Source organism: Schistocerca piceifrons, chromosome 2 (genome assembly GCF_021461385.2).
Source record: "Schistocerca piceifrons isolate TAMUIC-IGC-003096 chromosome 2, iqSchPice1.1, whole genome shotgun sequence".
In the NCBI taxonomy this organism is placed as follows: Eukaryota; Metazoa; Arthropoda; class Insecta; order Orthoptera; family Acrididae; genus Schistocerca; species Schistocerca piceifrons.
In genome coordinates this window covers 434881276-434906375 of record NC_060139.1, presented here as the reverse complement: position 1 = coordinate 434906375, position 25100 = coordinate 434881276, and the positions used below count along the sequence as shown (strand labels likewise).

Here is a 25100-nt window from a genome sequence, read left to right as displayed (position 1 = left end):
CCAGCTGGTGTGGCTCAAGCATCGCAGAGCATTAAGATGACACCAACACACCTGTTTAAGCTGCTGAATATGTGGGAGCCAAGGCAACCGGGCATCAAAAACCACACCCAGATACCGATGTGTCTCCACCACAGCAAGAAGTTCGCTGGCGAGATAAAGCCACGGCTCAGGGTGAACAGCGCATCGCTGGCAGAAATGCATTATGCAGGTCTTGGCAGCTGAAAACTGGAAGCCATGCACTACAGCCCAAGACTGTGCCTTGCGGATAGCGCCCTGCAGCTGACGTTCAGCAGCTGCAATGCCAATGGAGCTATAGTAGAGGCAAAAGTCATCAGCATACAAGGAAGCTGAGAAAGACGTTCCCACTGCCGCAGCGAGCCCGTTAATTGTAATTAAAAACAGGCAGACACTTAAGACAGATCCCTGTGGTACCCCATTCTCCTGAACTCGGGAGGAACTATGGGAGACCGTGACTTGCACGCGGAAGGTACGATGCGACAGAAAATTTCGTAGGAAAATCGGCGGCGGACCCCGAAGACCTCAACCATGAAGCGTAGAAAGGACGTGATGGTGCCATGTCATATCGTATGCCTTCCGCATGTCAAAAAAGACAGCGGGCAAAGGCCGTATGGATGGCTGACTCCAGGCTCACCAGATTCTCGGCGGCACAGTGGCCTTTACGAAACCCACCCTGAGATGGAGCCAGAAGGCCCCGAGACTCGAGTACCCAATTCAACCACCGGCTCACCATGCGTTCAAGCAACTTGCAAAGAACGTTGGTGAGGCTAATGGGGCGGTAGCTGTCCACCTCCAATGGGTTTTTGCCAGGTTTCAAAATGGGGATAACAATGCTTTCACGCCATTGTGACGCAAACTCACCTTCGACCCAGATACGGTTGTAAAGGTCGAGGAGGCGTCGCTGGCAGTCCACTGAGAGGTGTTTCAGCATCTGACAGTGGATGTGATCTGGCCTGGAGATGTATCAGGGCAAGCGGCTAGGGCACTGTGGAATTCCCACTCACTGAATGGAACATTGTAGGATTCAGGATGGCGGGTGTGAAAGGAAAGGCTCCAACATTCCAACCACTCTTTAATGGAACAGAAGGCCAGTTGGTAATTCACAGAAGCAGAACTGAGAGCAAAATGGTCTGCTAAGCAGTTTGTAATTATGTCTGAGTCAGTACAAACTGCTCCGTTCAGTGACAGCGCAGGGACGCTGACAGGGGTCCGATAGCCATAGAGGTGCCTAATCTTGGCCCAAACCTTCGATAGAGAGATATGGAGGCCCTGGTGGAGACATACCGTTTCCAGCACTCCTGCTTGTGCTGCCGAATGATGCGGCAGGCCCGCACACGGAGCCGTTTAAAGGCGATGAGGTTTTCTAATGAGGGATGCTGCTTATAACGCTCGAGTGCCCGCCTGTGATCTTTAATAGCCTTGGCGATCGCAGGCAACCACCAAGGCACAGTCCTCCGCCAAGGGGACCCAGAAGAACAGGGAATGGCAGATTCTGTGGCAGTAACGATGCCGGTATTGACCGAGGGAACCATCGCATCAATGGCATCATTAGAAAGAGGCTCAATAGCGGCAATGGAGGAGAACAAGTACCAGTCAGCCTTATTCATAGCCCATCTGCAAGAGCGGCCAGAAGAGTGATGCTGTGGCAGTGACAGAAAGTGGTCACTACCACACAGGTCATCATGCACAGTCCATTGGTAAGAGGCTAGGGCTGCAGATCAAAAGGTCGATGGTGGAATACGTATCATGCGCCATACTGAAATATGTGAAAGCACCATCATTTAAAATGAAAAGGTCGAGCTGTGCCAATACCTGCTCAATGGTGGTGCCTTGACCTGTTGCCACTGACCCACCCCACGGAGGGTTATGGGCATTGAAGTCGCCCAGTAACAGGAAAGGTGGTGGCAATTGGGCTATCAGCGCAGTCAGGACATGCTGCAGGACATCACCATCTGGTGGAAGATAGAGACTGCAGACAGTAACAGCCTGTGGCATCCACACCTGAACAGCGACAGCCTCTAAAGGTGTTTGTAGAGGGACAGACTCGCTGTGAAGAGAGTGAAGGACATAGATGCAGACGCCACCAGATACCCTTTCATAAGCTGCCCAGTTCTTACAATAACCCCGATAGCCATGGAGGGCGGGGGTTCACATCACTGGAAACCAAGTTTCTTGAGGAGCAACGCAGAAGAAAGGGTGAAGACTGAGAAGTTGTTGGAGCTCAGCAAGATGGTGGAAGAAACCGCCGTAGTTCCACTGGAGGATGACATTGTCCATGGCTGAGAAAGGCGTGAAGGGGCTGGGGAGGCAGATTATGCCACTGGGTCACTTGATGCCACTGGTTCAGTACCCGCGCGAGTGACATCCATTGCGTCCGAGGGCCCGGAGAGATCCAGGTCTTCAGCAGATACCAGATTCTCGACCTCATCATCAGATGCTGAGCTTGTAGGAAGCGGTGAAATTAGAATATTATGGTGGAACAGGAAATGCTGCAGAATGGTTCAAATGTGATGTCTTTTGACAGAAAACAAAGGGTGTCATTAAGAAAGAGACATGTCTTAAGCTATCAGGCATCATCCAACTGGAGGCTAATTAGATTTGATGTTCTACATGGTTCCATTCTAGGACTCTCACTTTGTCTTGTTTATATCAATGACCTTTCATCAGTAAAATAACCGGATGCCAAGTTTGTTTTGTTTGCAGAAGATACAAATATTGCAGTAAATAGTAAATTGATTACAGTCATAAAAAGATTGTTTACTGAAATTTTCAAGGACATTAATAAATGGTTCCTAGCCAATCCTTTGTCACCAAACTTTGAAAAAAAAAACACACTAAATGCAATTTAGAACTTGTAATAGGCTTCCCACCAGTACATGTGTAAAATTGACAGACATACAGAAGAAGTTGACAGTGTTAAATTCTTGGAATTACAGCTTGCTATTAACTTCAGTTGGTAGGAGCATGCCATACAATTGCTGAAGCATGTAAGTAAATTTCTGTTTTCAATGCAAGTGATATAAAAATATGAAAGTTAGTACATTGTGCATACCTCCATTCCATAATGTCACAGTGGATTATTTTTTTGGGATAACTCATAAAGCGAAGCTAAAGTTTCCTTGGTTCAAAAATATGTGATAAGAATTGTTTGTGGCATGAATGCAGCTCTACAAAGGTGCAAGAGAAAGCACACAGTCTGTCACCATAGGTTACTTTGCAAACTTGGAATTGGTCCCTGCCACAATCAGTGGTTGCACAGTCGTTATCTTGGTCCTATAGCACTGTATCAGAGACTTATCATTTACTCAGAATCAGACTCATTATCAGACCAGATAGACTACCACAGAGCTGCAGATGGTGGTCCTATAAAGGCTGCCTGGCATATGGATACCAGGAAATGGCTGGCGTCATGAAGTTTTGAGGATGAGAGAGACAGTGCTGACTGTCTGCTGATCATACCGTCCTCATTGCTGTGATTGTCACAGTGAAATTCAGCTGCAGGAGTCTGGCGGAATGGCAATGTAGACGGCAATGCTTTGTGGTGTGTGTGCTGAGTCATCAGGCACCAGCCATACACAGCTTTCTCCTGTTCCCTTCGGAAGGAGATGATGAAGCCATCTCAATATGCAAATGGAAGTGGTGGCCAAGGACACAGCATGCCTCTTCCTTTCATAGGTAGGTGGTGAAGCCATGTCAATGCAGTGGCAGTGGCTGTGGCAGAGGCAATAGCCAGTGGCATGGCACTCCTGGAGGAGAATGTGTGGCTGGCTGGGAGAAGTGGACTGGAGAACACGATGCCAGTGAAGAAAAGACATTGGTGCAAAAATTATGGCTAAATGGAGCAGAGCGGCCACAAGCTGAAGACACTCAATGCACCACTATGGTGTCTGGTGGGAAGAAAACCCTGCACATGAGAGAAAGCAGATGTATGAGTGAGGAAGCAAGGAGCTGAGAACATGCGTAGAACACAGGCAACAGGCAGGAAGCGGGATGGTGAGCAGGCCATGTGTGTGCATGACGGGCCAGCAATAGGCACACAGAGTGGCACTGGGGCCAGTGGCGAGAGTGCTCGCAGCACTGGGGCAGTTGACAGGAGGGACTCGGCATGAGGCTGCAAGGTGCAGCTGAAGGCAGTCCAAAAGGAGACCTGGAAAAACAAAAGACTTGCACAGATGTCACTGAGAAGGTCACCCAAGGCTGCCAAAGGTGGCAAGACACCTTCAGTGAAAATTCTATGAGTGATACACAGGAGTTGCAGAGAAATCCGCAAGGCCACCAGAAAGGTCCACGAGGCCACCGGAGGGGGCCAAGAGGAATGATGACCACGGGCGGTGACAAAGAGGGTGCAGTGCTGAGCAATGCCCCACCAAGATGGAGCGACAGACAATACATCAGGAGAAGACACGCCCTGAGCTACAGAAACACAAGAAGAATGAGCCATGGGTGCAGCAGAAGGAGCAAGGACGACCATGGAATGCATGGGTGCCAAGGGTACCTGAGGTGGTGGTGGTGACCACTGGGAAGGCAGTGCATGAAGCAGAAGCCGTGTTCCCTGGCTGCAGTATGTGATGGTGTCGCCCCCAATAAGCACTGAAACAAATGAGTGGTTTCCAAGTTCAAACAAGGCAACTACTGGCCTCACAACTGGACACGTTGCAGAAGTGAGAGTTCTGGCACAGAAGAAACCATGGGAAAAGAGCATGCTAAAAGGGACTAGAAGAATGTTGGTTGAATATGTGTGGAAGCACACAAATGCAGAGTGTACCTGATTAAGCACAGATACTGGAACAAAGTTCCGATGACACAGGAGCCATAAAAGTTTACCCTCATGGCCAATTAAAGTATCTTGTTGTGGATTGGTACATGGAGAAAAGAATTTATTTCTATTAAAAAGGCAAACAAGCAGACATAAATGTTGTAAAACAGATTCTCAATGGGTGGAACATAAGAAATTGTCCTGATCTATTAAAGAAGTGTCACTCACTGAATACAGTTCTACAAAGATGCAAGAGAAAGCACACAGTCTGTCACCATAGATTACTCTGCAGAGTCAGAATCAGTTGTGGTCAAAATCAGTGGTTGCACTGGTGCTGTTTTGGTCCTGTAGCACTATATCAGATACTCATCATTTATTCAGAATCAGACTTGGCGTCAGACTCATATTCAGACCAAGTGTCAAATATAGAATCATATGGACAGAGAGCTGCAAGCGGTGGTCCTATAACGGCCATCCAGTAAACGGATACCAAAAAGCGGCTGACATCACATGGCTTCACGGATGCAAGATAGTTCCAGCCATGTCCTGTGATCGTGGCACCCTTGTTACTGCAATGGCTGTCACAGTGAAGTTCATCTGCAGGTGTTGGCGGGTTGGCAATCCACAGGGCAATGCTGTGTGGCAGCTGTGCTGGGTCATCAGGCACCAGTCGCACACAGCATATACACTGAGGTGACAAAATTCATGAGATATGATATACACATATACAGAAGGCAGTAGTATCACATACACGAGGTATAAAAGGGCAGTGCATTGGTGGAGTTGTCATTTGTACTCAGGTGATTCATTTGAGAGGGTGTCTGACATGATTATAGCCACAGCATGGGAATTAACAGACTTCGAAAATGGAATAATAATTGGGGCTATATGCATACGACATTCCATTTCAGAAATTGTTAGGGAGTTCAATATTCTAAGAATCCATAGTCTCTAAAGTGTGTCGAGAATACCAAATTTCAGGCATTACCTGACAATGACGGTCTTCACCTAACAACCAAGAGCAGCGGCGTTTGCATAGAGCACTCAGAGCTAACAGACAAGCAACACTGCATGAAATAACCACAGAAGTTAATGTAGCATGTACAACGAATGTATCCATTAGGACAGCGCAGAAAAATCTGGCGTTAATGGGCTGTGGCAGCAGATGACTGAAGCAAGTGCCTTTGCTAATGGCACAACATCGCATGCAGTGCCTTTCCTGGGCTCATGACTTTATCAGTTGAACCATAAAAGGCTAGGAAACCATGGCCCGGCCAGATGAGTCATGTTTTCATTTGGTAAGAGCTGATGGTATGGTTTGAGTGTGGTGCAGACCCCACAAAGCCATGGACTGAAGTTGTCAACAAGGCACTGTGTAGGCTAGGGGTAGCCCCATAATAGTGTGGGCTGTGTTTACAAGGAATGGACTGGGTCCTCTTGTCAAATTGAACCTATCATTGACTGAAAAAGGTTATGTTCGCTACTTGTAAACCATTTGCAGCCATTTGTGGACTTAATGGATCCAAACAATGATGGAATTCTTATGTATGATAATATACCATGTCACCATCCCACAATTGTTCGTGATTGGTTTGAAGAATATTCTGGACAATTTGAGCAAATTATCTGGCCACCCAGATTTCCCAGCAACAATCCCATTAAACTATTGTGGCACATAATCGAGGTGTCAGTCCGTGCACGTTTTATGGATGGCTGTAGAGACAGCTTGGCCCAGTATTTCTGCAAGGGACTTCTGACGACTTGTTGAGTCCATGTCATGTCAAGTTGTCGCTCTACTCTGAGTAAAAGGAGGTCCAACATAATGTTAGGAGGTATCCCATGACTTTTGTCACCTCACTGCAAAATAGTTACATGAAGAAATAAAGTCTACCTCTTAAAATTCAGTTCACAACAGAGGTGGAAATAGACAAGAAACTCAATCTTTGGACTCACAGGATAAAGAAAAAGCAACATACGATTTTGCAATACACAAGAAAACTTCAGCCTGGAGACTGGTCTGATGCAGGCTCTTTGTGTTAGTCTATTCTGTGCAGGCCTCTTCATTTTTCCATAACTACTGCATCCTACATCAATTTAACCTGCTTATTACTGTCAACCCTTAGTCTCCCTCTACAGTTTTTACCCTTCACAAGTCCCACCGGTATCAAAGTGTTGATTCCTTCATGACTCAGGATGTGCCTTTCAACCAATCTCATCTTTTAGTCAAGTTGTTCCATGAATTTTATTTCTTTTCAGTATGATTCAGTATCTCCTTATCAGTTATCTGATCTAACCATATAATCATCAGCACTCTCCTGGGACATAAAATTTCAAAAGAGTCTATGCTATTCTTGTTTTAAATGTTTGTTGTCCATGTTTTACTTCATACATGGCTACACTACAGGCAAATACCTTCAAAAAAGACTTGCTAAAATTTAAATTTACATTCAATGTTAACATTTTCTCTTTTTCAGGAATGCTTTCCTTGCTATTGCCAGTCTTCAATTTACAGTAACTCTACTTTGTATGTTATCACCTATTTTGCTAAATAATGAAACTCACCTGCTGCTTTTAGTATCTCATTTCCTAATTTAATTCCCTCTGGGTACCCACTGCAACTAAAAACTAACAGATTTCAAAATAATTAAACGTAGCCACAGGCCATACCAAAAACTTAACTGTAGCAGAAAATTTTAAAATATTGAGGGCAATGGCAAAATGAAAATGTACAATGTGTACAACTTTGCTCCCACCATTTGCCAATAGGTGGCGACAACGGTAAGTAGCGGTTGAAAGAAGCAGATCGCAGACGTCAGGCAGTTAGCTTGGACCTCGGTGAACATAACCTCATTCAAACATTAGTCGATTTGTGTCTGCATCATAAAGTTGTTCTTGAATGAAAACGTTAGTTTATGAGCCTAATTCTCATCATTTATGGGAGGTGTTACTGTTTTGTTTCAATATGAAGAAAACAGCGGTTGAGTCTCATTGAATGCTCTCAAGTACGTGTGGTAAGGATAATATTAGTGTAAGAACGTGTCATGACTGGTTTCATCAGTGAAAGAACATGTTGTGAGTGGTTTCAACACTTCAAGAATGGTGATTTTAACATCGTAGACTGTCATAGTGGTGGAAGAGAGAATGTTTTCGAAAACGCAGAATTGGAGATATTGCCGTGAAGACTCATGCCAAACTCAAGAACAATTGGCACGATTAGTGGGAGTGACACAGCAAGCCATTTCAAAACATCTCAAGGCTATGAGAATGATTCAAAAAGAAGGAACTTGGGTCCCATGTGAGCTGAATCCAAGAGACATTGAACAGCGTTTGTGTGTTTGTGAACAGTTGCTTCAGAGGCAAAAACGGAAGGGATTTCTGCATCACATTGTGACTGGGGATGAAAAATGGGTTCATTACAATAACCCTAAAGGCAAAAAATCATGGAGATATTCCGGCCATGCTTCCACATCGACGGGCAAACTGAATATTCACGGCTCTGATATCACACTCTTCATTTGGTGGAACCAGCTTGGCGTCATGTGCTATAAGGTGTTAAAACCAAGTGAAGCAATCACAGGTGCTCATTATCAAACGTAATTAATGTGCTTGAGCAGAGCATTAAAAGACAAATGGCCACAATACAGCGAGAAGCACGATAAAGTGATTTTGCAGCATGACAATGCTCGACCCCACGTTGCAAAAGTGGTCAAAACATATTTGGAAACGTTAAAATGGGAAATCCTACCCCACCCTCTGTATTCTCCAGACATTGCTCCCTCTGACTGTCACCTGTTTAGATCAATGGCGCATGGCCTGGCTGACCAACACTTCCGATCTCATGAAGAAGTCACAAATTGGATCGATTCGTGGATCGCTTCAAAAGATGAACAATTTTTTCGACATGGGGTTTGTAGACTGCCCAAAAGATGGGAGAAAGTAGTGGTCAGCGGTGGAAAATACTTTGAAAGATATAGGCGTAACCAATTTGTTTCATTAAAGCCTCAGATGTTGAGAAAAAAACAGTAGAAGCAAAGTTGTACACCTTGTATTACACTAGACTGTGCAATGGCTTTGGCCCATTGTTCAACAGATCAAAAGAATTATCAAGAAAAAGTAAAAAAAAAACACACACAGACACAAACATGGACACGCATGCGCACAGAGAAAGAAGAGAGATAGAGGCTCCAGACTAAGTAGGAGGAATGTATTTATTATGACAACAACATGGAAAAAACTGTACGTGCTCATGAAATACTGGTATGTACATAATACTTTCATTCATTTCTACTATCTTCACAACACGATCATGTTTTTGCACATGACAAGCTATTCAGCATGTTAATAAGGTCTACAACAGTCTTCTCAGGTACTAGTTAATGTAAAATGTTGCAATAGATAAAAAGTATGTTTAAAGCCAATTTTCACCCACAAATTTTCAGGTTTCAACAATGTGTTAAGCCAATTTGTGTCAAAACATTTTTGAGTGATAAAAGTATACAGCAAGGAATTTATAATTTGCAAAAATAGGCAGAACCCAGCCCTATTAATACTTATGTAAACATGGTTATTGTTAGAGCACCCGCAACATAAAGGACGATTCTCTTTTGCAATATTAATGTCCCTAAGTGACCCCAGTTTCATGTGGCTCCGTGTTCTTCTGCTGCATCGTCACATAGAAAATAAGTGGTGCCTCATGAATTCTCATTATCTCAATCCATTAATAAAGTCATTAGGGTAGTGCTGGCACAAGGAACCATTTTCGCACCTGACTGGTCAGCCAACTGTCCTTTTCTTTTTTCACTTGAATAAAATATCTAAATGAATACTATTCTCTGTGCCCACATAAATTACAAGAATGCTTTCACTCAGTCTACAGGTTTGAGTAACTTCATTTACACACTTTTTATTCATCTCAGTTAGACATGAATCAAGACTAGAGTTGACAACATTCTTAGAGACAAATAATGTATCTTATTTGAAGGAGGGGTGAACAAAGAGTGTATTTCTAAAAATGAAGTATTTTTCAAAATTCATGTATTTAATTACTTAAGAACAAATTTTTTGTACTTCTGACATTAAACCTGGAGTTTGGTTGTTGTAAAAGGTTGATAACTGGTGCTACATTATAAATTTGTATTTAAATAAATAAATTTTTTGAAGTTCTGTCTCTCTCTTCCTGCTGGTTTGCACCCATCACTGAAAATTATATATCAGCAAATTCTGAGGTGATATAAACAGAAGCATATAATATACAATTATTGTAACAGTTTGGTGACTTAACGCTTTGTTTTTTCAAAAGTGCTGCCTTTTATTGGTGAGAAATTTTTTTTTTTTTTTTTTTTTTTGGTGAGAGATATTTGTCACCATTTAGTAATTTTCTTTGAATTTATTTAAGTAATATTGTTTCATTATATGAATCATTCCTTGCAGAAACTGTACATCACATTCAATTTATCTTGAGGATCAGTTTTTAGCCAGTCATATGATTTCTTCCATTCCCACACCACTGACCATTTCAACCCTCTGCTCGAGACACAAAATTCATTATTAAGAAAATGCCTATTCCAACACAGATGAATGAAAAACTGAAATAAAAGCCACTTATTGGTATTCAATAAAAAGCAAATATCAGAACAGTGATGGCATGTGACAGCAGAGTGCAGTCAACAACTGCCTTCTGATTTAACAATGTCAAAATGATTTAATGATTCTGCTCAGAACTGAATGCACCAGACGGTGTCAACTGTTTTCATTTGGTTGCTCAACAGCCTCTCTTCACTCATATGAATGAATGGCTAATTCAACCAATAGGTAAAACTGCAACCAAATGAATAGAACAGTTTTCAACAACTGACTGAATCGTAAGTTTCATTTGGTTGTTCTTATCACCACATTACAGTGTATTCACATAATTTTTCAAATGAAATTCAAATGTGTCCCCCATTGCACTTAGGAAATGGTGTCCAGTACCTAGACAGATAATCTGACTTTGTAGACACAACAGATATCAGAACATCACAAACAAGCATAATGGGATATGGGCATGTCTTGTAACATCTAAAATGCCAGATTGAGCTACACAAAAGTTATGTTTCATTAATATGATTGACACTTAACATGTGATCTACATTTCTGTCACACTATTTCACAGACAGCATAATTAGTTCTTATCACACCAGCTTCAGCATGCACTAACAAAATACTGATAATTACTAATTTATACTACTATGTTAAGTAATTTTACAGATGAAATATTTACCCTGTTTTTGCAAAATTGGTCCACATGCATGTCATTTCTGATATAATCTTCTGATCTTTTGCTTGAATATCTCTGCCATTTGAAGACTTACTGAACAGGTAATTCAGTTCATCTCCATGAGTCGCACCTAACGAAACAAAACATTTTGTATTTTTTCATATTTGTGTCAGGAATAATGGTATAATGTTTAACATTAAAACTGTAATATTTGAACATTAGCTGAATGTTCCATTGGTACTTGGCAGAACATAATAATAATATTAAACAAAGAAACCTTTTCTACTGTTCTGCAAAATTATATATATTTGGTCATGAACTGGCTTCTGGCTTTTTAGATCATTTTCAGGTGTTCACTGAAAGTCACAAGCACAGATAAAATGATGTGTGACTTACATAAGTATTATTTATATAGAAGATAGAGAAGATACAAATATGATGATGTGCAGAAACAGTTGCATTAACTAAACAAGGAACACAGTTTTTACATGGAGATAAATTTAACAACTCATAAAAAATAAAGTAGAATTTACAGTTTCAATTTATTACTTGTAACTAAAAGTCAGTTTAACAGAAGAGAAAAGGAAACTGAGTTTGGTAACTTAACACTAAGCTGACATTTTCTATCATCTGTTTGTTGATTTCCACTATTTCCAGTAGGATCATTTTTCTACTTTTGTATACAGAATGTAAAACTTTGCATTCTACATCATATGAGTGGTTACTGTTAAAAAATGATCAGCAAGGTTGAATCTTTCTTTCTTAATTTCCAGCTTCCCTCATGTTCAGATAACACAATTGCCACAGCTCCACCTTACTGGCCAATATATACTTTTTCACGTGCTTTTATGAACAGAGTGGTGTGTATAAAAGCACTGTGGCAAAGTATATATTTGTCAGGCAGGCAGAACTGTGACAATTAGATTATGTAAACATGAGAGGAGATGGAGGTAAAGAAAGAAAGATTCAATCTTTGCTGATCATCTTTTAACAGAAAACCACTCACACAGCTGTTGGACAAAAATATGGGAACAGCACAAAAAATGCATGCTTGAACATAAATGCAGAAGCTAGCCAAGCCCTGCAAGTTGTCTTGCTGTACTTTACCATGAAGGGCACCTGTGCAGTGTTCTCAATAAGTTGCAATTGTCAATCATGATCAGAACAGTGTTCTGTGCAGTTATGAGTGTACTGTATTGGAGCTGAGTGAATTTGAACGTGGACAGATTGTTGGTGCTCGTATGGTGAGTGCTACCATAACTGAGGCAGACAAAGTGTTCTGCATTTCAAGATGCACTGTATGAGGTCTGTTCAAAAAATTCCACAACACTCGCAATTTTGCGCCAGTGGTATGTTGGAACAAAATCTGCTTGGAATCTCTGCACATGCCTATTTTTTAATTAGTAACTGCAGGAAGTTTCATTGTTGTATGTCTGTTAGTTATTGTTCAGTGCTGTATTGAGTAGTATGTTGTATTGCGCAGTTTGCAAATATCGATATGGCAGAGTTAGAGGAGCAATGCATCTGCATTAAATTTCGCGTGAAACTCAAGAAAACCTTTACAGAGACACCCCAAATTATCCAGGAAGCCTACAGTGATGAGTTTTTAAGCTATACTCAGTGTTATGATGGTTCACACAATGTAAAACAATGTAAAAATGGCCAGACAGATGTTAAAGATGACCTTCGTTCAGAACGCCCTTTGACGTCTACTGACGACGCTCAAGTCAGGAACGTCAATGAAATTGTGTGTGCCAATCAAAGACTGACTGTCCGAGAGGCCGCAGAAGAATGTAACATTTCAGTTGGATCATGTCGTGAAATACTGACACTGAATCTTGGAATGCATCATGTTGCCATCAAGTTCTTCCCATGGCTCATGAATCAAGACCAGAAAGACCTTCGCCTCGCAATCTGTGAAAAGCTTTTGGATTACACAAATGAGAACGAGATGTTTCTTAAGAGAATCATAACTGGTGATAAGATGTGGGTCTATGGTTATAATGTTGAGACCAAGGTTCAGTCTTCACAACAGGACAGGAGAGGTTCTCCAAGAACAAAAGAAGCTCATCAGGTCAGGTCAAATGTCAAAGGCATGCTATAGATGGTTTTTTTTTTTTTTTTCTTTTTATTATGGATTCACGCAACAGGGTCAAAGCGTTAATTAATGGTACTAATGGGAAGTTTTGTGGTGTCTGCAATAAAATGTGAGAGTGGCCTGAAATGTGGTGAGACAATTCATGGCTCTTGCATGATGACAATGCACCTGCACATTCATCCCTGTTGGTGTGTGACTATTGCATAAAAAACGAAATCACTGTGTTGCCTCACCATCCAGACTTGGCCCCTGTGGACTTTTTGTTTTGTTTCCAGAGTTGAAAACCCTGCAGAATGGAATGAAGTTTTTTAATGATAAATGAGATGAAAGAAAATTCGCAGAGAGTGCTTTGTGTGGTCCAGCAAGAGGTGTATCAAGACAGCTTTTGGAAGTGGAAACACCATTTGGAGCGGTGTATCAATTGTGGAGGAGAGTATTTCGAAGGGGCTATGCACAATAAGTAGAAAAAGTTTGTGGACAAAGTTCCAGGATCTTTTGAACAGACTTCATATTAAAGATTTATATTTCATACAGGGAAAATCGAAAAACATCATCTGTTAAGTCATAACACAGACAAGAGTGTGTGTTATATGATCATGACAGATGACTACAAAAGAGAATTGTCATGAAAAATAAGATAACAATAGCTGCAACAATCACTGCCGAACTGAATGTCACATTTGCAAACCCTGTCAACAACAAAACAATATGAAGGGAGCTCCATAAGTAGGGAATTGTAGGGTGAGCTGGAACTCGAAAACCATTCATATATCAGTGATGCAAATGTCCGTGACAGGAAAATGTGGTGCCAAAGCCATACAGCCCAGATTATTCAGAAATGGAAAAATGTCATTTGGTCAGATGAGTCTTGTTTCACACTGTCTTCAACTTCTGGCTGAGTTTATGTTCCAAGAGTGAAACATGGCAGGGGTTCAGTGATGATTTGGGCAGCCATATCATGGTATTCCATGGGCTCCATGATTACTCTGCGAGGTACGTTAGTATCAAGGATTATGTGACCATTTTGGCTGATCAGGTCCATCCCATGGTATAATGTTGACCTCCCAATAGTGATGCTGTGTTCCAAGGCAACAGGGCCACTACCCACAGGGCTGACATTGGCCAGCACTGGTTTTGTAAGCTCAAGAATGAATCGTTGCATCTCCCCTAGTCATCACAGTCACCAAATCTCAATATTATTGAGCCTTTGTGGTCCACTTTTGAGAGAAGTGTGCATGATCGCTATGCATCTCCATCTTCATTACTTGAAACTGGCAATATTTTGCAGGAATAGATTCACTTCAGAACCATTGAGGACACATATTTATCCATTGTGAGGTTACTGGATCCTGTTTTGATTGCCAACGGGTTTTCTACACTGTATTAGGCATGGTAACGATTTTTTGTTGTTTCCATAATTTTGTCCAACCCCTGTATGATGTAAAATGTGAAGTTTTACACCCTGTAAAGAAAAGCAGAAAGATGACCCAACTGGAAATCGACAAACATATGACACAGTGTTAAATGATCACACTCAATTTTCTTTTTGTCCCGTTACATTAACTTTCAGTTACAAATTCTGGATCAAAATAAATTCAACTTCATTTTTTACCAATTATTAAATGTACCTCCATATAACAGACAAATCCTTCTCAAAGTAAGACATAACAAAAAAATACGTAAATATTGACATAGTTATACTACATATACACTAGAAATGTGTTAGGTGGCACCACTCTACAGACACAGTTCTCGAGTGTCAGACTGCTTGCTGGTGGTCACAAGTCGCAAGTGTACACTAGACACTCATTATGACCATATTGGCATGAATATAAGCCTTACTCAAATATAAACTGAAACTAGATTTTGAAAAATGGATGATGGCGAGGGGAAGATGAGAGAAACTTGAAGCAGAAACGTTTGTCACATTACCCATGTACAAAAACTATTCTCAACATGATCACTCTTAATCACATTTTGTTATATTGCAAAATAGATAAACTACACAGAAATGCCAGTCTCCTAAGCAGTCTTCACTGATGTCACTGTTAAATTCATTAGCAGTATCTGTTTCATCCCCTCCCAATGTACATAGTCCTTGCTACCATCCAGGGTGATGGACACACAGTATTTCTTGAACTTTCTGATGACAGAATTTCATGATACTGTACACCATGAAGAGATGATTTACTTATACCTAAGTTTGACTGATTGCTTTTAATTTTACCACATGGAGCATGTGTGTGACCTTCTTCTAAAAGCCAATCGGCATTGTGTTCTCAGAGACAGTCTTTAAATGGGTTGTTTACAACAAGTGCCTATAGTTCTCAAGTCATATATCACCAGTCTTTCTTCAATGTAGCAACTTTATTTTTTACTTCAGATGTTAGATGACCTCTAACTCAAAACTAGCACAGCTCTCTTACAGAGTAGTGCATCAGGTCTACAATTACAAAAAGCAACTAACCAGTACATCATTAATTCTGTTGTCATCCAAACTTTCTGTTAACTATAAACAGATCACTAACCACTTAGGGAAGTATCCATGTGTAAGGATTTATGCTTCAGAACAACACGGGGGTTGGGGACAGCTGCCCTTCCTCTGTAGTAACTGCTGACATCACAGTAATTCTTTGTTTTTTGTTTCCAGTTGTTCATAATGAGATATTTTTTGCCTCCCAAAAAGTCCACTGCTGTACTGCTTAGCATGTCCCAAAGCACAGGGGTCTCATTAACATAGCCAATCCAGTGTATAGGAACTAAGTTTTACAATAATAGTCATTACCTACAATGAAATGTCACGGGCAAATCAAAGACAGTTACATTCTTACTCATATGCAGCAATTTGTTTCCAAAAACTAGCAATATTCTTACTCCATTTCAAATTAAGAAACAAGCACTGCAGTTGAATTTTCTACAATATAAAAATATATCAGTGCCTGTAGAGTCACTCAGATAAGCCATGTCCTAATCACTCATGGCTGAATTTTGCAAAACAAATGCAGATTTGCATATCTGGCCCAATATAATGCAGGGTGTTAAAAAAATATTCAATATTTCAGGGGATGATAGTATGTGTCAAAACAAGACAAAAATGTCTTTGACCATGGGCTCTACAAAGCATGCTTTCTCACATATGACATATGAACATATGTTCACAGGAGGTACTCTTGTGAAGTCATCTATGGCAGTGCATTACTTGTCCTACTACAGATGACTACCCAATAATTAATTTTAATAGCCACCCGTGGTATGGAGTACTGTGAGGTAGGAAGACATCACAAACATGTGGTTGCAGATATGAGTACCATGTTGCATTGGCACTCCGTGTCGTACGATGGTGAACAGCGTGCTGAGGCCATGTAGTATCTATGTTAACATTAGTTGGCTCAGTGGTTGTTCCGTTTACATTGTGTGATTGTACTGTAGTTTTGTTACATCTGTTTACATTCATGTACATTTCTCCTATCTCCAGGTACACACTGTGGTCAACTTACAGGTCACATTTGAAGACATGTTATCATGGTGTTTTTGTTGCAGTACAACATGTTTTCTCTCTTGCAAATACTCTGACACAACCTATCAATGGAGGCCTTTTATTCTACAAGGCATATGGTAGACATGATTCACTGCTATGATTTTGCAGATGGATTTAATCTGAGAGCACTTAACCTGTACACTGAACGATTTCCAGCACACAGGATACCATCTGTTAAGCTGTTCAGCTGATTGTTCCAGTGTCTTGGGGAAACAGGTTCCATGGCATCCAACAAAGTAGACAGTGGAAGGCCTCGTTAAGTTCACATGCCTGAAATGAAGGCACGTGTTCTAGGTGCAATGGATGACAATCTTCGAACCAGTGAGTGGCAAATAGCAGTAGCTGAAGGTGATAGTCATCCTCTGGTCTGGGCTGTACTTTGTGAGCAGTTGTTGTATCCATACCATGTTCATCACATCCAGATCCTTGAGACACAAGACCATCCTGGCAGAGTACAGTTCTGCCATTTTTTATACTGATGAGGCAGGGTTTACATAAGACTGGCATTGTAAATTCCCATAATCAGCATGTGTGGGCTGATGAAAATCCCCACATGGTTCAAGAAACAAGGTATCTGGTTCGATTCTCAGTCAATGTATGGGCAGGCATTCTTTGTGATAGATTGCTAGGGCCGTACCTACTACCAAAGAGATTAACGAGGGCTCAATATCACCACTTTCTGGAAAATGTACTGCCCATTTTGCTGGAGGATGTGCCCTGTCAGGACAGACTACAGATGTGGTTCATGGATAATAGTGCACCACTACATTTTTTCTGCATTGTGCATTGGCACCTGACGAGGACATTTGAAAACTGGTGGATTGGCTGGCAAGGCCCCGTACCTTGCCCTCCTTGTTACTTGAAGCTAAATGTGCTAGACTTCTGGTTATGGGCAAACATGAAGCAATTGGTCTATGCCACTACAATAAATAGTGTACAGACACTACACAGTCGTGTCTTCCATGCATCTCAGCACATTCAGAACCAACCAGGGCAATTTCAAAGGGTGCATGAGTTCTCACAATGAAGGGCAGAGGGATGCATTGAGATGAATGGATATCATGTTGAACACTTCCTCTGAACAACTGGTCATATGTCAGAAAGTATGCTTTGTAGAACCCATGGCTATAAGACATTTTTTCTTGTTTTGATGCATACAAACATCCCTTGAAATATGGAATAGTATTTTTTAACATCCTGTACATCTGTTAAGTCAAGCTACTATTAAACAAGTGCAAACTGACAAAAAAGGAACCTTAACAAGGAAAAAGAAAGGAAGCGAGAAGAGACATCATAACATATTGCAAAATGCTTCAAACTGGATTTGTTTTCAAAATTACTTTGCTCTCATTTAACAACCAAAGTCTTTTTTTAGTAAAAAATGCAGGCTCTCACTGTGTATCCAACTGGCATCCTTTATGAGTATACTGGCACATCAAAATGTTTATCTATGCTTTCTATTTTATGTTAACATTTTTCTAAATGAGAAACAAAATATCAATATTATGTATACAGGCTGAAGTAGTGAGTGAAAATTTGTGCCATGGCCAGGAATCAAACCTGGGTCTCTTGCTTACTTGGGAAGTGCCTCAGCTGCTAAGCCACCTTGGCACAGCGTTTCACACTTGCTTCCCTCCTCGGTACAAATTCTCTCTGCTGCCCCGGTCTACTTTTAATTCCCCCTTACACATGAGTAGAATTGCCGCAGCCTCCACATTCTGATTAGCATCTCAGCATCAAATGTAAATGGGGGATCCAGCCTGAAACCCAGGTGCAGGTACTTTTACAAATGAAATGATGCAATTTCGGAGACTTTACTGGTCTCGTACAGATATGATTTTATGTATATAGACTAAAGCAGCGAATGAAAATTTGTACCAAGGCCAGGAATCAAATAAGGGTCTCCTACCTACAAGGCAAGTGCATTAGCCAGTAAGCCACCTTAGAGCAGTGTTTCATCCAACTGCACTGATTACCCAAGCATGCCTCCCTCCTTGATACAGATTCTCACTGCATCTGCATGAGACCAATAAAGTCCCTGAAATTGTGTCATTTCATTTGTATGAAATATCAATTGAAGACACAAAATGCTGGAAAAGAGTACAAAATGGTGTTTTCAGTTCGGCTTTGTAATAACACATAGCTGAAATTGCAGTTATAGTGCAGTACCTTCTTAAATAACTAATTCTGGCAAGTGACCATTCCATCCATCTGCCCATTCATACATTCATTCCAGTGCCCTACATCCAGCCAATGCTGGGTTGAAACTAATACAGTACTTCTCCAATTTCACGTAGAACCACATTTGTAAATACGTTTTTATTCCAATGAGGTCACCAGTCCCCAAGCTACCATGAGCTTCCCTCCCCTTCCCTTTCTCTCCTGGGGAGGAATCATTGTGTTCCTTTTCACTGCGTCAAGCATATATTGTATGGTCAAAATGACATCATTTTTTAGAGTGTCTGTGCAACATGTAATTGAGGTGGGACCTGGGAAAAAGTCTAGTATTCACATAAGTGGGTGTGGAAAACCACCTAAAAGCTAAATCCAGGATAACCAATACACTGGTCCCTTTAGTTAATCCAAGAGGTTGATTCAACCTGGGGCTAATACACTTCCCAGTGTCCAGGAAGTGGGCACTTTAACAAACTCGGCTATCCAGGTGCATTGGCAAGTAACTGCTATCAGATTCTATTAAAGAAATAGAACAGAATACATAATGAATAACTGCTAATAGATCTATAAAATACACAGTGTGAATAAAAACATAGTGCACCTTCTTGGTGTTATCCTCTGATAGAAACTAGCCCATCATGTATAAAGTATGAATGCCATAAGTGTTAAAGTCATGTTTAGATCATTGTACTTTTATATGGATATGTTCCTATTGATGGATGGCACTATGGTCTTGCATGTGACACATAATCATAACACACCTTACATTAACACATTAATTACAGAAATTTTTTTATATGTTAAAATGATAACTTAAAATTACTGAAAAATCAGTACTTAAAAGGCTGCTCAATCTCAATATGCAATTTTTCACAGCAAAGTCAATCATGGCATCAAAACTTGTAAAGCTCACATTTTAAAATGGCAGTAAACACTTTATCATTTCTCACCTGGTAAATGTTCTGCTCTCATTTGCTTCTTTACACTGTTCAGGTCACCTTCATAACAAAATAGGTAGTAAAACACATGAGCTGAGCTGTGGAACGAATGAAGTCTCACTGTCTCATGTGCAGCATATGCATAACGCAAATCAGTTTTTAGCTGTTCAAAAGAAAATACACACGTGTATTTAAATGCAACACAAATAGTAAAATGTAATGAACTAGACCAATAAGCTGAAATATCATCTCCCTGAATAAGGTCTTAGAAACAAGGTTACAGTTCAATATACAAAAATCTCCTTGAAATTATACAATTACTTACGAGGGCAGTCTGAAAAGTTCTTGTAATTCAACAGAAAGAGATGAGGTACCTCAAAGAAACCTTTTCATTTTTCAACAGAGTCTCCCCAAACACTAACACACTTGGTTCAGCAATGTTCCAGTGCCTTGATTTCTTTTCTGAAATTAGATTCTTCCAGGCCTGCAAAAATATCCGCAAACTTCAGTTGTCAGTTCTTTGTTTGAAGTGAATCTTCACCATCGCAGAAAATTTTGAGCTTGGGGAAGAGTCAGAAGTCTGCGACAAATCACGTTAATAAAGTGAGCGTGGTAACAATTCGTATCTTAGTTAAAGCACAGTATTTTTACCATGGCAATGACACTTGTGTGTCAGTGCGCACTGTCTTGATGAAATATAACATTCTTCCTCGCCAAACCTTGCCTTTTTTGCATATCTTTTGCTGTAATTGCCCCATAATTGTTTAAGCACTGGGAAGACAATCTGTCAGCAGAATCCCTTTCGCATCCCGTAAAACTGATGCCATGTCCTTTCTGGTTGGCTGTATTGCCTTTGTTTTCTTTGGTGGTAATGAATCAACATGTTTCCATCTCTCTGACTTGTTCTGTCTCTGAGATATATCAGTGGAGCCATATTTCATCTCTGGTCACAAACTGGCACAAAAAATATTGTTAGTTACTCTGAAATAGGTCAAACAGTGTTCAGATATTTCCATTTGGGTTGCCTCTAATTCTGTATTATGAGTCACGGTACCCATCTAGGAGATGATTTGCTCATATCCCATTACCAATAAAAATGTGGTATGCTCATTTAAATGACATCCCTACAGCTTTAGCAATTTCTTGCAATTTCAATTGACGATCCCTCATTACCATTTTATTCACTTTTGCTTTAATTTCTGGGATAGTGCGGCACATCTTGCCCAGCCACTAAGCAGATCATCATCTAACCTAACCTGACCAAATAAAAATCCATTTGCCGACTTGTTAACAGCTGAATATGAAGGAGAAGAGTCTCCTAGTGTGTTCTGAAAATTGGCATGAATTTCCTTTGCTTCCACACCTTTCTTTACTAAGTACTTAATCATTGCTTGAATCTTGATTTTTCCCCATCTTCACAAATCACTACATGGGAACAATGACAGAGAAATGTCCACAGCACAGATCTCTGCCCAGAGAACTGATGCATCACATATTTACTCATAAAGGATGACCTATTATTACATGGGAACCTTGTTGCGCCAGAGCTGACGTGTTGCTAATTTCGCAAATTTTCCAAACTGCCCTTGTATTAACACAACATGGTGATATTGAGCCAAATTAACCATACAGTTTTTGCATGAACTGAATTGAGAAGAATGAGTCCCAATCCAGCACTCGCTCTCTTTCCATTTATAATGTGCTGAGTTGAAAAACTTGTGAAGCAAATGTATGACATTAGTATGAAAGTGTAGAAAATAAGAGTATTAACAGTAATAAAGTTAGCAATCTAGTCAGACAATGCCTGTGTGTTGCTTCTCCTTAATGGCAAAAAACCATTTCATAATATCACCTTCTTTGCAACATTGTCTTTCCTCTCCAAAAGACAGAGCTGCAGATTGGATATAGGAGGACCAGTGAAATGAAATGAGACAGATGGAAAAAGTAACTACACTCATTATTATTTCAAAAGTGATCACCATAACTGTTAAAACTATCCACCTGTGAAGCAAGACAATCAATGTCTTCATGAAAAAATGTTTGCAGTTGCCTGTGGAACCATGACTGTACTAAAGTGTGCACTTCTTCATCTGAAGTAAACTGACAGCCATGAATGTCTTTGTTCAGGACTCCAAAAATATTAAAATCACACGAGAAGAGATGGAAGAAGTGTAAGGGCTTCTCAGCAAAGCTTCTGCAGCATAGTCTAAACTAACTCGGCAACACATGTCTAATTTTTCCAGTGAATGATGTTTGTGAGCAATAAAATGATATAATGATGTAATATAAATGACAGCACAACTATTGTGTGACTTTCCTATGTATTCTTCATTTGGTGAGCCATACTGAGGAGTGATGTGTGTCTACAAGGCGGGATGGCAATCAGGAAGTACCTCCATGGGTGCCTGTGCATGCTCCGTGTATTGTCAGCCCTGTAGCAAAAGCCACAGACAAACAATGCTGACACCAGCTGGGGAAAACAATTTTTTATTCCTATTTGAAACTGTCAAGTTGATGTTTACTTTGATATTCTGAATTATAAAGTTATTGTAACATTCCTGTACAAAGACCTGTTTATTACCAGGAGTCATTTCAAGAATACATGGTGCATAGATCTGAGGAGGTTTTTATATATTTATGCACTGGTATACTGTGCTACATTCTTGGCATCCAGCACACTGTAGACTCAAAAGATGAAGTCTGAGCAACGGTACCCACAGACTACTTTTATAACCAACACTTGAAGGTAATTTAAATTCTGAAATATCAGTTTAGGGAACATTACAGGATATGAAATTAACAAGCTGTCCACCCAGATGAATGATCACTGGCAAACTGTAGCTAGGCCCACTTCAGTCATTTGGTTGCTGAATATACTGCAAACCCAACCAATGGCTTGAACAGCTGGTTCGCTACCAATGCCATTCAGATCCTCTCTCACAGCACCAAGCCCTCTCACTGAGAAGGTGAGAACTGTCCCTGTATTCATTCATTCTTGCACTCTCTCTAGCCCAAACTTCAATTAGCCCCCATTCTCAGCTTCCTCAGTCCCATTCCCTTGCCTTCACTCTTTTTCTCTAATGTTATTTTCACCCCATTCTTTCCCTATTTCAACATTCTCCTCCCTTTTCTCCAACATTTCACACACACTCTCACTCTCCCTCTCTTCCGTTGCCCCTCCCTCTCCACAGTGTTGTGATTGATTTACCTGGGCACATTCCACTTACTAGAATGACAGGTCATGTCTATAAGTTATTATTGTAAAAATTCAATATCTGAGCAGAGATATCCTTTAACATTTTGACAGTCTGTTTCTATCTCTATTTACTCTTTTAATATTTTATTTATTTATTCACGTGTTTATTCAGGTCCGATTAAAGCTTGCAGATCTCCTCTTGTATTAGACCTTACACTTCGCAGTCTACTATGTAGAAATATTTCTTGTTATCTGACAACTGAAGACAGTACATGAGAATTTATAAGTAGTTTATATTATCACAGTGTCCTTACTTATGATATAATCACTGTAATTTATGATGTGCTTTCAAGTTATAACATCTCAGATTTTTTTCTCACAAATTAATCACACAAAAACTTTGAAACTTGTGTGATTTTTCAACACAGTCTCCTTGCAGCTGTACATGTTTTTCTCAACAATGATGCATTGATTCCATGGCTACTGCAAACATGTCTTATGGAGTGTCTGGTTTGACCACTGAAAATCACTAATAGCTGCACGACTAGCGAAAGTGCAACCACAGAGAGTGTCTTTTGTCATCTGAAACAGCCAAAAGTCGTTAGGAACTAGGTCAGGTGTGTAGGGAGCATGAGAAATCACTTCAGACTTGTTGTCACAGAGCAACTGCAGCATCATGTTAACCCGGTGCACTGGTGCATTGTCTTCTTGAAAGAGCATACATGCAGTCTCTTCCAACTGTTTTTCATGCAATGCCGGAAGGAGCTTGTTCTTCAAAATATCTTGATAAGCTGCGCCTGTCACCACAGTGCCCTTTGGAATTCAATGAGTAAGGATTAACCCATTGCTGTCCCATGACATCACCACCATAATTTTTTCATCACTGGCATCTACCCAAAATTTTTTGGTGTCAGTGTGTGTGTATGCTTCCATTCAGCTGACTGTGCTTCATTTCATGGTTGAAAAACGTCATCCATGTCTCATCCATTGTCACAATTGATGAAAAGAAAGTCCCATATATGCTGTCATGATGATGATGATGATGATGATGATGATGGTGATGTTTCGTTTGTGGGGCACTCAGCTGCAATATCATCAGCACTTGTACTAAGTCCCAATTTGTACAAAGTCCAATTATTTACACAGTCCATTCAAGCCACTGTCATGAATGATTATGATGATGATGAAATGATGAGGACAACACAAACACCCAGTCCCCAGGCAGAGAAAAGCCACAACCCAGCCAGGAATCGAACCCGGGACCCCATGATCCAGAGGCAGCAACGTTAGCCACTAGACTATGAGCTGTGAACATGCTGTCATCATGTGTCAACATATGATACATATGATATGTAGTCATACATCAGTACTCATGGCACTCCACTGACAAGACACTTGTCTTCATGCAGGATTGCAGATCCCATGGAAATGCCAAATTGGGAAGCAATGTGTCAACTCATTCAGCAATCCTCCAAAACAGCTATCTCCAGTCACTTGATCCTGTTGTCAGATTGGCTGATGCCAGGTCAAGAATGCCTTGGTTTGTGGTCACATGATGGTCTGCCCTCTTTGAACTGTCATCCCCATGAATGCACATTAGATGTATCCATGGATTTATGACCACATGTCTCACTCAAATTAAGATGAATTTCAGATAGTGTCACACCATGAAAATTAAGAAAATTGATGATTACATGCTGTTGTTGTAATGAAAACGTCACCACTTTAGCTATCAAAAAATGCCTTCACTCTCACTGCTGCCATACAATGATGCCATCCCTGTCTCGCTTTCACAGTGAGTGCACATGTGTTTTTCTAAACAAACTGTATATTTCTGTTTCCAGTCCTGAAGAAAAAAAAATGGAGGTGTTATAACTTCAATGCACAACATACTACTCTATCTAGCGGTGGATTTGAAGACTGGCATATTGAGCATCCACAGGGCTCCAACTTCTTCAGGGCTCCACACACCACAACTTAACACTGTTATTTAGAGATCAATTTTGCTTCAAATTACTGATTGTGATGTAAGTCTAGTGTTTAATAAGTTTGCAAAAAAGAAAGAAGAAAAAAATATATGTAAATATTCAGACATTTGTACTTCGAAGAAATTTTATAAGTTTTA

The 25100-nt window shown here is 40.5% G+C and overlaps 1 protein-coding gene across 5 annotated transcripts in view; it reads right to left on the bottom strand.

Annotated features, from left to right (window-relative positions):
- Positions 1-25100, bottom strand: part of LOC124777160 (esterase FE4-like) — a 174859-nt gene that overhangs the window by 34298 nt on the left and 115461 nt on the right. For 3 of the 5 annotated variants that reach the window (XM_047252461.1, XM_047252462.1, XM_047252464.1), the window contains 2 exons: positions 19792-19942; positions 11034-11160 (listed from right to left, as the gene is read on the bottom strand). In XM_047252461.1, the coding sequence (XP_047108417.1) occupies positions 11034-11160; positions 19792-19942 (278 nt within the window). Of the gene's footprint in view, positions 1-11032; positions 11161-18243; positions 18427-19791; positions 19943-25100 lie in introns of those variants that run through there. The other 2 variants (XR_007015691.1, XM_047252465.1) reach the window with 2 other exon arrangements.